Source organism: Leuresthes tenuis, unplaced genomic scaffold, assembly GCF_036924035.1.
Source record: "Leuresthes tenuis unplaced genomic scaffold, fLeuTen1.0.hap1 SCAF_9, whole genome shotgun sequence".
Classification (NCBI taxonomy): Eukaryota; Metazoa; Chordata; class Actinopteri; order Atheriniformes; family Atherinopsidae; genus Leuresthes; species Leuresthes tenuis.
Genome location: NW_027325363.1, coordinates 3,361,109 through 3,375,147, shown reverse-complemented (window position 1 = coordinate 3,375,147; position 14,039 = coordinate 3,361,109). Strand labels below are relative to the sequence as shown.

Genomic DNA, 14,039 nt, shown 5'->3' with positions numbered 1-14,039 from the left:
CCTCACTCATCCATCACCATCATCTAGACTCTAGGTGGTCCTATCCTATTCCCTTCCTTCGTTCATGAAATCGTTAAACGATTCCTCTTCTTTGGACTCTATTTGAAACAGGCACACTTGTTCTGAAAGTCTGTAATAACTTACGTGCTTAAAGAGACTGGACTTTGATTCGATTCATTCACCGCCATATATCCAAGGATAATTACCCTCAGATAAGGAGCATAACCCAACTGTAGCTATAATCCAGTTAATCTCATCATGTAAACCCACTGAGTGCTTCTCTGTGGTTGTTTCTGCATTTCGGTGCTGAGCTCATACTCACCTGTCCGTAGGTCCATCCCTGCTCAATACGAGTAATAGCCCAGAGCTCGTGAATATTCTCTGCCAGCTTCTCTCGGATACGTTCCAAGTGGGGTGGCAATACAATCTATTCAGCAAACAGAAGAAAACTAGCAAGTCTTATCCTTTTCTCACCAAAGAACAAAACCAGATTTTAGTTGGTTTGTTTTTTACCTGAACAGTGTCCACAGGGCAGGGGGTGAATGAGGTGTGGGTCAGGGACAGGGTAGGACCCAGAAGGTTGCGCACACCATCAAAGTCGTGCTTGTACTCCTTTATGGGTTCAATACGCATCCTTTCTCTTGGCAGCACGGCCTCATAGCACGGGGCATAGCCTGGTGGAGGCATGAACTTGAATTCTCCGTGGCGACCACCGAGGAGGAACCGAGCCCTGAGGAGACAGAAAGAGAGGCAATCCAGGATTTTATACATTTGTAACTGAGCTGAATGTATTACTGAGGTCTTTATGGCAAATATACTCTGATCTTTATGTGTTTCCCTTCCTGTTCTTATCAATTAATGCTCCATGTCAGCACTCTCACTGAGGGTTATTTATCATTACACACAGATGCCTTAAAGGCTCTATTCGGGGATAAGACACGGTAGATTTTTTAAGGATTTCTTGGGACATGGAGAGATAAACATAATGTTTATGTTTATGTTTATGCATTTAGCAGATGCTTTTATCCAAAGCGACTTACAGATAGGCAGATAGGGTAAGGGGGCCTTGCCTAAGGACCCCTACTGGTGACAGTACCTTTCATAATATGAGTACATAATGTGTACATAATATGACAATACAGTACATTACTAGCATAATATGTTCATATTTAACACATTCATTTGTTGTTGTACTGGTTAAGCCAATAAATTAGCATATGAATCAATATAATTAATTAACAGAAAAAAGAAAAATATGGCAAAGATCCTATAATGAACTGACTTGACTCCAGCAGAGAAGCTGATGACCGGGAAGAAGAGGCCGTCCACATTAAAGTTTTCAAACATTCCCTGAACTGGGTGGCCATTAATACGGAAGGAGATGCTGGGCACACTCAGATCCAGACAGCAACTGATGACATCATCTGCAGCCAGTGTGTGTGCGGTGGGGGAAGCCACCTGGCGGGACAGAGTTCCTGAACAGCAAAGCATAGCAGTCTTACTTAAACTTACAGCTTCGTGTTATAAGGTGTAGTTACACGGTCAAGAAAATCTTACCTGACCATAGGTGCAGTCCATCATAGCCATAAGAATAGAGGTCATCTCCCACACCGTTGCCTCCCCAGCCTTCTCCTCCTCCGGGGTATGGGCTGTAGCCCTCGGTCATAGCCCAGCCCACCCGCAAGTGAGTAGCCTGTGCTGTCACAAAGGGTTCCACGTAGTCTACCATCATCTCATAGTACCACTTCTTATACTGCGTGGACCCCTCACATGTACCCAGGAAGATGTTGGGCCTGACACTGAGCACAGGAGTGAAAAGACATCAACCCCTCACTTCTAGAAAAAGTCATTTGACAGAGTGGCTGGTGACTGTTACAACTTGTTTTCCATGATTAAAGAGCAGTTTAAGTACCTTGTGACATAGTTTACGATGTTAGTCTGCAGCAAGAGCTCACGACCTGGAAGCAGGTTTTCAGTGATGAGGTTCTGGTTGGACCTCACAGCTACACCGTTACACACACAAAGAGAGCGCAAGACATCCAGAACCTAAAGACAGGACAAGAACAGTGTAATCACTTCTAGATTTAAATCAGATAGTCAGAGTTTCCATTAACTGCTGATTGAATTACAAAAAGTGTTTTTTTTTTACGAGCAAAATGTAAATTGCTGCTAGAGGAGTAATCTGAAGCTGATTTATTGACTGCAAAGAGGTGCCCTGCCTTCCCCATACAGTGACGAATGACAAACCTTGTGGTTCCTTCCGTGCTTGTCCAGGAGAGAGATGATGGATTTAATGTGGTTTTCCTGGATGATGTTCAGAACTTCAGGGCTTTCAATGAGGACACAGTAGAGCACCTCAAGAATTCCTAGTTGCAAAAATGGGAAGGATATGACAAATTCCTAAAAACAGCTTTTTTAACGGTTTGTTTTTGGACCTGTTGCCAAGAAATATCTAACAATAAGTACAACAGCTTAAGAATATCTCATAGACTCACTATCATCGCTATAGATCGATTAAACACTTAAAGGCATCTGTTCTAAAGATAAGTGACGGAGAGGGGAGCGTGTAATACCCGAGGAGGCCTCCAGGCGATCCAGCTTGCTGACCAGCCAGTCCAGGTTATCGCAGAACAGCGCACAGTTAGAGCGGTTCCCCCTGATTAGAGAAGCTGTGCAGTGGAGACAGAGGGAGAAATCATGGTGCATGACTCAATAGAGACACAAATGAATTTGAATTTTCAGAGCCATTCTTTTACCGAGCAGCTCATAGAGGAGATTGACGATCTCCTTCCAAGACTCAGCTGCCTCCTCTCCAGCAAATTCAGAAAAGTGGGCAGCGGTGTTGTAGACGTTCAGGCGGTCGATGCACTCCAGCACGATGGTAATCATTCCCTGGGAATGAAAAGGAAGACACAGGGGACAGGTTATGCACACATTGGTGTTGAATGTTGGAAATAATGAGTTTTATGTGATGGCTCAGTAAAAAAAAACTAACCTAATCTAAGTAAGGGTGCTCTTGAATATGGAAAAATAACTGTGAACTTGAACATTTATATGACATAATCATCAAAAGTACTTAGTGTTGGTTAATTAGAGATAAAGGTTTAATAAAAACTGAGTTTAGGCATGTAGGTAAAGCTGTTCGTTCTCACAAAAGATAAAACAACACCAAGGAAATGTCTCAATTTGACAGTAAGATTTGTTTGATTGTGTAAAAATTTAAAAACAGCCAAAACATGTGTTAATGGATGCTTTTATCCAAAGCTACTTACACTCCGATCCCACGTAGTGTAAGGGGGTCTTCCCTAAGGACGCCTACCTTTCATGCATGGTGTCAGGTTTCAAACCCAGGTCATACACATGAAAGGTGACAATCCTACCGCTACACTATCCAGTCCCCAGGCAGTGGGGGTGTGAGTTTGTGAAAGCAGCATGCTGATTACCTCCTCTTGGAAGAGGTTTTGCCGGTTGCGGAGGGAGCGGAGCTTAGTCTGTTTCTCTTCGTGCTCCAGCTCCTCCTCAGGTGGCCGAAAGTAGAAGATGAGATCCTGAAGTGAGAGGACGACTCCATCCAGGGGAAGAGATACTGCACCTGGAGACTTGTTCTTCCCACCCAGAGAGTCCAGTCCCCTGGAAGAGCACCAATATATTCAAAATACACCTAAAAAATCATTAACCGCACAAACACATTTGAAAACACACTTACTTGATGAACTGCCTGAAGAGGCCTGTAGTGCTGTAAATCATCCGAGCCGCCTGAGACTCTTCAGTTTGGGAGCGGGACACAGTAAGGGCATCGTCCATGTGGCCTTCCTGATGCAGAATGACCTGAGGAGATGGAAAGCACAATTACGTTGCATCTCCAGTTTCACTCTGCCACTATCCCAAAGATGTATCATCGTTTTTAGAATCTCAAAATACTTTTCACCACCCTAAAGATGGGATTTGATGATATTCTGAAAGGAACTCTCTGAAAGTGTAGCTCTAGCTGTCTTTTTATACCCCACCTATTACATCACCTGCCGCTCTTGTTGGCCACAGGCAGCTAAACATAGCCTTGAATGCACTTCTTGTCTTGATTGTTCCCACATGTTTGTCAGTATGTCTGATATAACCTGCCAGTTTTCTCTACCTGTTGCCTTAGGTTTCCTTTTCAGGATTTAAAATCTTGGATAATCTTTGTTGGATAAATTCTTACCCTTCTCTTCACTGTTCCTAAACGAGCAGCTTTGGCATCAAGGGCGGCATATGTGAGCCACAGACCTGTGGACATATGCTGAACAAAGCACATGGACTCTCCATACTTTATCTCTGGGATGCCCATCCCCTCCACATCACGCTTCTGAGCCACCTCCACCTTCTCCTGCTCAGGGAAACCAGGAGAAAAGAACAGGTGGGAGAAAATCAGAGAAAGGTCAGCGATTGAAGGAATTACACTATTGTTACAGATAAAAGGAACCCGAATGTCCAGAGAGACTCAAACTGTTAATTCTGACCTTTGAAGCGCGGAAGCAGAATGCAGACAGTTTAGTGTTGGCCTTCTCTGGGTCGACCACCATCAAGACCTTTTCATCATCAAGACACAGGTACCGGCCCGTGGTGATGTGGCGAATACGGAAAGATTGTCCCCACTTCATATGACTACCACTCCAGCTGCAGGCACCAAGTGGAAAAACATGTAACTAAAAAACAGTGAAGTCGTTCTGTCCCTAATATTAAATGTCATGATGACCAAGCTCTTATGTATGGATGGATGGGTGGATGGATGGATGGGTGGGTGGATTGATGGGTGGGTGGATGGATGGATGGATGGATGGATGGATGGATGGATGGATGGATGGATGGGTGGGTGGGTGGATGGATGGGTGGATGGGTGGGTGGATGGATGGATGGATGGATGGATGGATGGATGGATGGATGGATGGATGGATGGATGGATGGATGGATGGATGGATGGATGGATGGATGGATGGATGGATGGATGGGTGGATGTTTGATTATTGTCATGTGGTTGAATTTTATGACATTTTGTCATATTTTTGTCTTGTTTGTATCTGTTTTTTTTCTAAACAAACTTAAAACAATATGTAAATATCCAAATTTAGGCATGTTTACAGTGAAACTCCTCCCCTTCAGACACTCCGGGGAACAAAAGGTTCAGAAAAACATGGATAATTGGCATAGATACGAAGCCAAGTCGTTGTAACAATGGGGAGTGAGGGGTCACCTCAGATCAATGATCTCCTCAGAGGGAACCCCACACTGAGTGTCCTTCCCCCAAGACATCAGTCACAAGATGTCCCAGATGAGCCAAGCCAGAGACCTTTCATGCAAATCTCCTTGCACTAACTGGTGAATTAATCCTTATCATATCACCTGATTCTAAGAGGCTCCAACCTCCAGAGGGATCGAGCCTGGCTGCACACAGCTCCACCTTCATAGTGAGCCACCCTGTAGCAGAAAACACAGACACAGTCATTCGATGTCACATCGGCAGGAAGTTTTACCGATAACAACTTCTACGTTTCTGTTCTTCTCACCTACGCTTTTCCTCTCCTTCCTCTGGTGTAGCAATGGCCAGACACTCATCCATGTGACCGTGGAAAAGCCTGAGAACGTGACCCCCCGTCAGATACCCTGAGAGACAGGACACACTATGATGAGTCTGCATGCTGTGTGGAAATATGCAAGTTTACATTCAGCGAAGGATACGTTCACTACGAGGTCACTCCGAATTTTAGTCATCTATATATGTCTGCGTGTTCCTGTACATGTGTGCGATAAAACACTGATCAGCCATAACATTAAAACCACCGACACCCATCATCTCATCACGGTTCAGTGATCTGCTGGGAAACCCTGGGTCCTATCATTCCTACGGGTTATGAAAACATTGTTCCAGACTAAACTCAATGTCCCTCCCCTTCAGGAACGGCTCAGTGGACACAACATTCAACTCGTCCTACTACAAAACTCCTTCGATCCCAGTCCAAGCTCAATCCGCAGAGGCCCTACTCCACAACCCACAGGACCAGACTCAGAAGAACACACCTAGATGCCTAATGCTCATGTCCAGAAGCGTCAGAGATGTTCTGACAGAATAAGGGACATCTAAGGTGGTTTTAACGCTTTCGCTGATGGTGTCGGCCAAAGCAGTTTTGTACCTTCAGCTAGTTCACATCCTGAACTAACTGGGTTCATGTTCCAGAGAGTTTGCATGAAGGAGGCATCCACCATCAGATCTCCACTGGCGTAGGACAGATGCTGCGGAGAAAGAACGCAAAGAGTTTCATGCATTTGTTCATCGTGTTACAACAAAGTGGACGACTTAAAGGAAGCCTTACCAGGTATCTCTCAGAGGACACGCTGACAAGGATGAGGTCATCACCCACCCTGACCTTTTCACCTTCCGACCTTTGCTTAGATGCTGGATGAATAGTCCACCAACATGCCTCACCTGCAAGAAGAAAAATGCAACAACTGTCTCGTGTTTCACTGAAGCTTGATACTTTAGCGGCTCACTTCCTATCCAGTATTCATTCACAGGGTTCATTATCATCACAACAATCTGCTATTCAAGACTGAAAACTTCATTATTGTCAATGGCTGTGTGAAGTCCAGCTTTAGAGTATTAAAGGGTAACGGGCTTGAGAGATAATTTGAATACAAGCTAGAAAAGAGCGTTGTGCTGCATTTGAAACACTGTTTGGCTTTACCGGTGGAATCCTCTTGCAAGCCCACGTCAAAGGCCAGCTTGTCGGTGAGGGATCGAGACGTAGTCAAACAGCTGAGGTACTGAAGAGGAAAAAAAGTAATTCCAGATTTGAGCAGGTGACATTTTGCCTTTAAATCACACTGTGTGAAATCATGTGATGGATGATTACAATCGAGCATTAAGTGGCTGAACATCAGTCTTACCATGCCTGAATGGTGGTGTCTCAGAAGGATGGCATGACCGTACAGTAAAGTGCGATGGCCTCCACCTTGGGACGACTGAAGTGGGAAAAGACAGGAAAACTTTAAGAAACAAACACGTCTGATTACACACTGCAGATATACAGTGATCAGACAGGGAGGAATGGATGTGCAGAATCAGAAGAACACTGCCTGTTCCACGTTTTTTGAGCACATGAATCGACATTACTTCATCATTTCATTGCTGCCGTATGTTAACATAACAATATATGTTACAGGTCGTGTTAAGCAAAGTCTTTTTATTTCAAATTACATCCTTTAGGAACCATTAGAATATATATACTATCTCTACTCTGTCACCTCTGACAGAGTCGGACTAATGGGTTTCTTCTATGTAGTTTATTGTTAGCTTTTTATAAAGCTGTTATATCTTGATTTGTAAGTCGCTTTGGATAAAAGCGTCTGATAAATACAGAAACAGAAACATATATTCCTTGTATCTTTGATGGAAATTACAAATACCAGAAGCAACATTTGAGTTGATTCTTGTGGAAAAAAACTATGTTGAAAATTGTTATTTTCAGGGAGGATGCCACAATGATGACACAGTTTGACACAGTAAAGTTAAAATTGTGACTCCAGTCACCACAGACACAACATTTAACATCCTACCTTTTCTCAACATCCAGCAAGGATGCAACAAGAAAACACAATTATTGTGGCAGTTTAGAATAACCATGAAAACCATTTACATGAACCAGCAGGAGGACGACACCAAGCCTTTACTGTATGTAGGGTTAAGCAGACACAATCCCTGGGATGAGACAGGGGCCGGTATGTCAAGTGGTAGCATGACACCGTTAGCCCTGGTCTGTATTAGCACTGGGACTGGTTGGGACAGGTGGTGGGGTTGTAGGTGATTTCCCAAGTGTGTGTGTTTGGAGAAGAGATTGGCCTGTCCAGAGCTCTGGGAGTATCCAGTTTCCCATCCATCCCTGACAAAGATGGGAGGGACATTCTGATGGGCTGCATGTCATGCTATTCTAATCCTCCTGCTCATCATTGGGAACATCTCCCACTCCTGTCAAACAGGAAATGCCCCGACTACAAATACGTTCTTCTACTTTTTACCTTCAACCAAATAAGCTTTAACTTACCTGCCTAAGAGAAAAGCTCAATAATGATACGGGGTGTTCTGTGTAAAACCTTCGTTAAATCCAAGCTTAAAGCTATATGTGCTATCTGACATTTTTACATGGAGGCTGTGGTTAAAATAGCTAAATATGTATTATAACATTGTTGTTTCATTTTACTATGTTTGTCTTCTACAAAGTTTAGCTTTATTGAAGCATTAAAAAGCAATTAAACATGTTTTTATAGTAAGACAGTTTAAAAGGTTATACATAATCAGCTTTTACAAAAGTGGCTGCACTATATGAATAAAAAGAGCAGCAGGGATTTGTCCAATGTTGTTACAGACAAACAAGAAACAATACTCCAAAACAAAAGGAAGAACACTGAGCAAATCATAGTAGGAACCATGATGAGGGTATAAAGATAAGTGGGCTGATGATATTTCTGCATGAAATGCAAATGACTGGTGCACTCTGACATCTTAGAAAAAAGTATGCTGATCTCCAAAGATGTTGACACTACTCTTAATGGTTTAATCTTAACACTAATCCTCTCGGCTCAGCATGTAATTAAAGGGGAACTCTGGTATTTTTAAACCTGGACCTTGTTTCTGGCATGAAATACGTTCATCTGCTCACTGAGAACAGTTTGGCGAAAGTCGGCGTCCTTCGAAAGATATTTAGATAACTGGAGATCCATATAACGGAGTGAACGGGGCTTAGAGGATGCAGCCTCTAAATAAGGCATTATCTGTCTTTATTTCACCAATACTTTAAGAAGAATGAATGAATGAACGTGTGCTATAGCTCTGTTAGCGCATAGCTGCTGTTATGTGGCTACTTGCAGCTATAGGAGAGCTAACGGAGGGATTTCTACACAGGCACTCTACTGGGACCACTTCATCCACACGCCCCCCTGCAGCACAGTTTATTCACTCTGGTAAAAACGTCCATCTTACTCAAAGTCGTCGTTCACGTTGTCAAAATCTGATATATATCCTGCCATGTTGCACAAAACTATCAGCAGCAAACTCTGTGTGAAGTTAGCCGACTGTCACAGAGCACGGAGTGAATAAACTGTGCTGCAGGGGGGCGTGTGGATGAAGTGGTCCCATTAGAGTGCCTGTGTAGAAATCCCTCCGTTAGCTCTCCTATAGCTGCAAGTAGCCACATAACAGCAGCTATGAGCTAACAGAGCTATAGCACACGTTCATTCATTCATTCTTCTTAAAGTATTGGTGAAATAAAGACAGATAATGCCTTATTTAGAGGCTGCATCGTCTAAGCCCCGTTCACTCCGTTATATGGATCTCGAGTAATCTAAATATCTTCAGAAGGACGCCGACTTTCACCAATCTGTTCTCGGATTAATGTATTTTATGCCAGAAATAAGATCTAGGTTTAAAAATACCGGAGTTCCCCTTTAATGTTTGAGAATTACCCACAGATGGGAGGAACAATCACCAACAGGACATGTGGGGGCTACACAGATATGAATCAAGATGTTTAAATGGTACAACATCATTTCATTCAACAGAAAACCAGGTGCCAACAGGACAGGAACAAGTACAGTTGCCAGGTTGGTTGGAACACACATCACAGGAAGTAAAACGTGTTAACAGACATACCCATTTGTCCAAATCGACTGCCTGCTTGGCAGAGAGCAAGAAGGGAGGGAGGAGGGAAGGGGTATCAGTAAAAAAAAAAAAAAAAGCAATAAAACAAAAGCCAAATGGCTCGCATTGACTGAAGGTGTTCGATGCACAACATGCATGATGATGAACTTATTCATTTATTGTAGAGGCCAAATCTGAAATTGTCCAATTAAGGAGTCCCCACCACAGAAAGAGGTAGATTAAGAATATAAAACCGGATCAGATCTAATGCAGGCTTCACTGCTGTTAAACACACAGATGTATTTACAATCAGAAATACATAAAAACCCTCATATGCAAGTTTAAATATTCAAATCAGAGAAGAAAACTCTAACATACAATGTGTTAAAATACTCAGTGTGATGAAAAATGTAAAAATGAGACCATCACCTCATTGACATTTCATCTATGAAGTGGATTAAAATTAATTACATTACAATTAATTTGATTTTAATTGAATTAGGTTTAATTTAATTGGAGGGAAATTCTGAGTATAATTAACTGGATTGAATTGGATCATAATGAATGGATTATTATGAACTGGATTGAAATTATTTGATTTAAATCAGATTATAATAAACTGGATTATGTTTCAGATTTGATTCATTTGATCATATTTGGATTGAATCGGACTCTATTCATTCCATCTTGTACTGAACTTGTTTGCTTCCTCTGTAATCTGACCTCGGATGAATAATTGAATTAAAATGATAAGGAAATGCAGCTTTCTCTGATCTTTGATGCACATCAAAAACAGGTTTTTAAGCTGATACTGGGATCTATTGTCCTGCGACAGTGAGGCGGACAGATCAGAGGCAGTAAAATTGAATAGTTGGCCAGCTAAGGAAGACTTTCTCAACCATTTTAGTTTATTCTTATTCTCCTTTCCATGTTTTCGTCTGTATCTTGTATTAATTTCTTTGTTTCTGGCTGCGACTCTCACCGCCATCTCCACTGTGTTGGCCAGCATCTCCTGCAGCGCACGGACCGAGAGGGACTGCACCAGAACGAAGGAACATATAGCCAGGTCCGGGGGCACATTCTGGGGATATATCAAAGGCACAAGTCAAACAAAGATGACAAAGATGAGGTTTTATACAGGAAAAGGAGTAGAAGTAGAGTGGGTTCCTGCCTGAGCGTTGGATGTGGTTTCCAGGAAGCAGAGACGGTCGCCGAAGCCCTCGCAGGATAGACATAGTTTGATCTGCTGCTCTTTCAGGACGGAGGCAGTGCACTGCAGAACGACCTGATCATCCTGCACCCAGCACACAAACAAACACCTTTATTCACTATCCTTTCAGTTTTGACATACATTTGTCTCGTTATTGTTCCTATCAGGCTGTTTTTTGTTGTTTTTTACCAACACACAAGTGTTTTTTAAAGCAGTAAAAAGATATGCTGACACGATACTCGATGCAGGAAGTGCTTTTTGTTGGTCTGCAAGGAGTGTAAAAGATTAAAAACTTACCGTAAGTTTACTGTTCTTTTTTCTATTATGCAGCAAACAGCCACTAAAACTGAGATGTTTTTTGTTTAAAATGTGTCTAGCAAACAGAACAGTGGACAGATTTAGGATATTTTGTGCCTTTTGATGCAAAATCAGCGCAATTAGGACACTCTTGAACTTGCTATCAGTACATCCTAAGTATGCATTGTTGCCTGTGGGCTTAAAAAAATAGTTGCAACAGCACTAACAAAGAGATGGCAAAATTATTCACTTTTATGGATTATAAAGGATAATCAGAGCAACAAAAGGTCAATAAATTATCTGAAATTGGCAAGACCCACTGATATTATCTTAATTCTTCATCTTATAATGTCTTTAACAGCTCCTCTCAGAAAGAAGTGGCACAATAGACAAACTCAACTCATTAACAAGCACAACAGTCAGTAATTTGTTGCTCCTTGTCAGAGCTTGGACCCCTCACAGATCGGTGAAAATACAGCAATAAACACCCCCTCCTCTGCGAAACCCACACCTGACACTCAGCATTCTCAGCTGTGCCTTCCTCTCGGTGCTTATCAAAGTTGGACCATCGCTTAACCTGGCTGATGTTCCCAGATCCCTGACTTTTCTCCCCTCCCATTCAACAACCAATTAATCACCCTGTCTTCATGTTCTTGGCCCGCTTGCTGCCTTGCCCTCGCTGTTCTGCACCAGTAATGCATCAAGCCTTAAAGCATTGTTAAAGATAACAGACAGACAGCTGTGGAGTTAGCATGTCTGCGTTTATGGCGCATAGCCGGAAAACAGAAAGTGATGCACATCAGTGACCTCATATCTACTGCTCTCTTAGACCCCGAGGCCTCTCGTGTTACTTTGGCTGAAGAGCGTGCCCTCCTCCTTTGGCAGTGCTATCATCTATCCCTCCTCAGCCCAGAAATGTCTCCTCTGTCCTGTCCTCATGTTCCCTGCTTTGCACTTCAGAAAGTGGAGCAATGCGCCTTCTCTTTGGCTGCACACATGAGCTACAGCACTCAATATACAACTCGAGTGTTGCTAAAACTGTACACGGGCCACACAAATATAACCTTTTCTGCGAAAACAGTGAATCTCAGAGGTATTGCAGAAGAGAAATCCAGCTTTCAATAACATTAAAATCTCCCTTGGACTGCAATGCCAACCTACCAAGCAAAGATTCTGACCAGAAACAACAGCTCATGCATCACAGTGACAACAGAAATGCTTACACAGCTGTTCTGAAACCACACATCAGTGAGGCATCACATAAATGGCGTGTAAACAGGGCTGAGTGAGGGTAAAAGGATTTAAACTGGTCATATTTTCAGCACAGTGCATAAAGGCTCAAATTACATCCTCGGTGAAGTAGACTGAAGGTGTCTAAATGAAGACTGAGGTGGCAGATTGACTCACTGCTACGTGACAAGATGTGCAAGCTGACAACTATACAGACGATATATGTCCAGGAGTTGCACAGCAGCTCTTCTCAGTGGCTGAAGATCCACTGGAGGACTGTCACGGCTAAAGCATCCGACATCAAACCAGTACAGACAAAGTAAATATCTTGTTTCAATTATCATCAGTCACCTTCAGTCTGGATTTTGATTATTCTCATCATCCATGAAGGATCTCTTTCTGGGTCTGAGGAAGAGCTTTTTCACCACACAAACTACACCTTTTTTGAGTGTTTTCAAGGACGACACATTTACTGAGGAGGCCGCAGAGTACTACTACGACTAAAATAGATTCACCATCTGCCTCGCTTCAATCCTTTTGGAGCAAAGTTAGTAGACCAACAGAGGTGGGAAATATTGAAATATTGTTAGAAGGCTGATATAATACCTGTACTGATGAGAATTGTGATAATAATTTGACTAAATAATCAATATCTACTTAAAGGGGAACTCCGGCATTTTTAAACCTAGATCTTATTTCTGGCATGAAATACATTAATCCGAGAACAGTTTGGTGAAAGTAGGCGTCCTTCGGAAGATATTTAGATTCCTCCAGATCCATATAACGGATGCAGCCTCTAAATAAGGCATTATCTGTCTTTATTTCACCAATACTTTAAGAAGAATGAATGAATGAACGCGTACTATAGCTCTGTTAGCTCATAGCTGCTGTGTTGTTGTTGGGGGCTATCGGGGGCACTGTTGCCAGGTGGGAAATGTAGTATTTTTGTACCAGAAACATAAAACTCTCGTATTTTGAGTGAAATTATCGTACACGTGAAATAAAGACAGATAATGCCTTATTTAGAGGCTGCATCGTCTAAGCCCCGTTCTCTCCGTAGTAGATTAATGTATTTCATGCCAGAAATAAGGTCCAGGTTTAAAAACGCCGGAATTCCCCTTTAACAACATACTTATGATGATATTATGGTTTGATTTCAGTTGATAAAATCAAGTCTTTGCGCATATTTTAGAAAAAAAACTCAACGGTGAAATAGCTTTCTCTCTTAACGACATTAGCCTGAAGGCTTTTGGCCACAACAATCAAGGAGAGAAAATCTGACATTGGGACAGTCCTAAGCAGAAGTACAAATAATATCTGACTTTGGTGATAAGGACTCCAAAGGAGCTGAAGAAGGTGTCTTACAGAGGTAAGAAAGACAGATTTATACCAAAAAACAAACACATCTGGTGTTCGAATTTCATTGATTTAACAGAATGATACCAAGTACAAAACAGATCTGTCAGAAAATTGGTGTGAGACCGGCCAGTGGAGTGGACAAACACATAACTCTCATCCAGCATCTGTCAGCACTTTGCTGCCATGAGGTTAAACCAGTTATTCCACTCCGAACGTCAGGAGTTATATTCACACTCACAGAGCTGTGTCCTTCTGAGATGCCAGACTGTGTGAATCACT

The 14,039-nt window shown here is 42.4% G+C and overlaps 1 protein-coding gene across 4 annotated transcripts in view; it reads right to left on the bottom strand.

Moving 5' to 3' along the window:
- Positions 1-14,039, bottom strand: part of ryr1b (ryanodine receptor 1b (skeletal)) — an 82,405-nt gene that overhangs the window by 53,524 nt on the left and 14,842 nt on the right. For 3 of the 4 annotated variants that reach the window (XM_072391906.1, XM_072391907.1, XM_072391908.1), the window contains exons 1-19: positions 10,647-10,742; positions 6,919-6,993; positions 6,717-6,795; positions 6,345-6,457; positions 6,165-6,264; positions 5,541-5,637; positions 5,377-5,451; positions 4,497-4,653; positions 4,199-4,363; positions 3,707-3,828; positions 3,444-3,630; positions 2,757-2,892; positions 2,574-2,669; positions 2,248-2,366; positions 1,913-2,046; positions 1,558-1,799; positions 1,283-1,475; positions 514-730; positions 323-427 (exon numbers count right to left, since the gene is read on the bottom strand). In XM_072391906.1, the coding sequence (XP_072248007.1) occupies positions 323-427; positions 514-730; positions 1,283-1,475; positions 1,558-1,799; positions 1,913-2,046; positions 2,248-2,366; positions 2,574-2,669; positions 2,757-2,892; positions 3,444-3,630; positions 3,707-3,828; positions 4,199-4,363; positions 4,497-4,653; positions 5,377-5,451; positions 5,541-5,637; positions 6,165-6,264; positions 6,345-6,457; positions 6,717-6,795; positions 6,919-6,993; positions 10,647-10,673 (2,439 nt within the window). In that variant the 5' untranslated portion in view covers positions 10,674-10,742. Of the gene's footprint in view, positions 1-322; positions 428-513; positions 731-1,282; positions 1,476-1,557; positions 1,800-1,912; positions 2,047-2,247; positions 2,367-2,573; positions 2,670-2,756; positions 2,893-3,443; positions 3,631-3,706; positions 3,829-4,198; positions 4,364-4,496; positions 4,654-5,376; positions 5,452-5,540; positions 5,638-6,164; positions 6,265-6,344; positions 6,458-6,716; positions 6,796-6,918; positions 6,994-10,646; positions 10,746-10,835; positions 10,959-14,039 lie in introns of those variants that run through there. The other variant, XM_072391909.1, reaches the window with a different exon arrangement.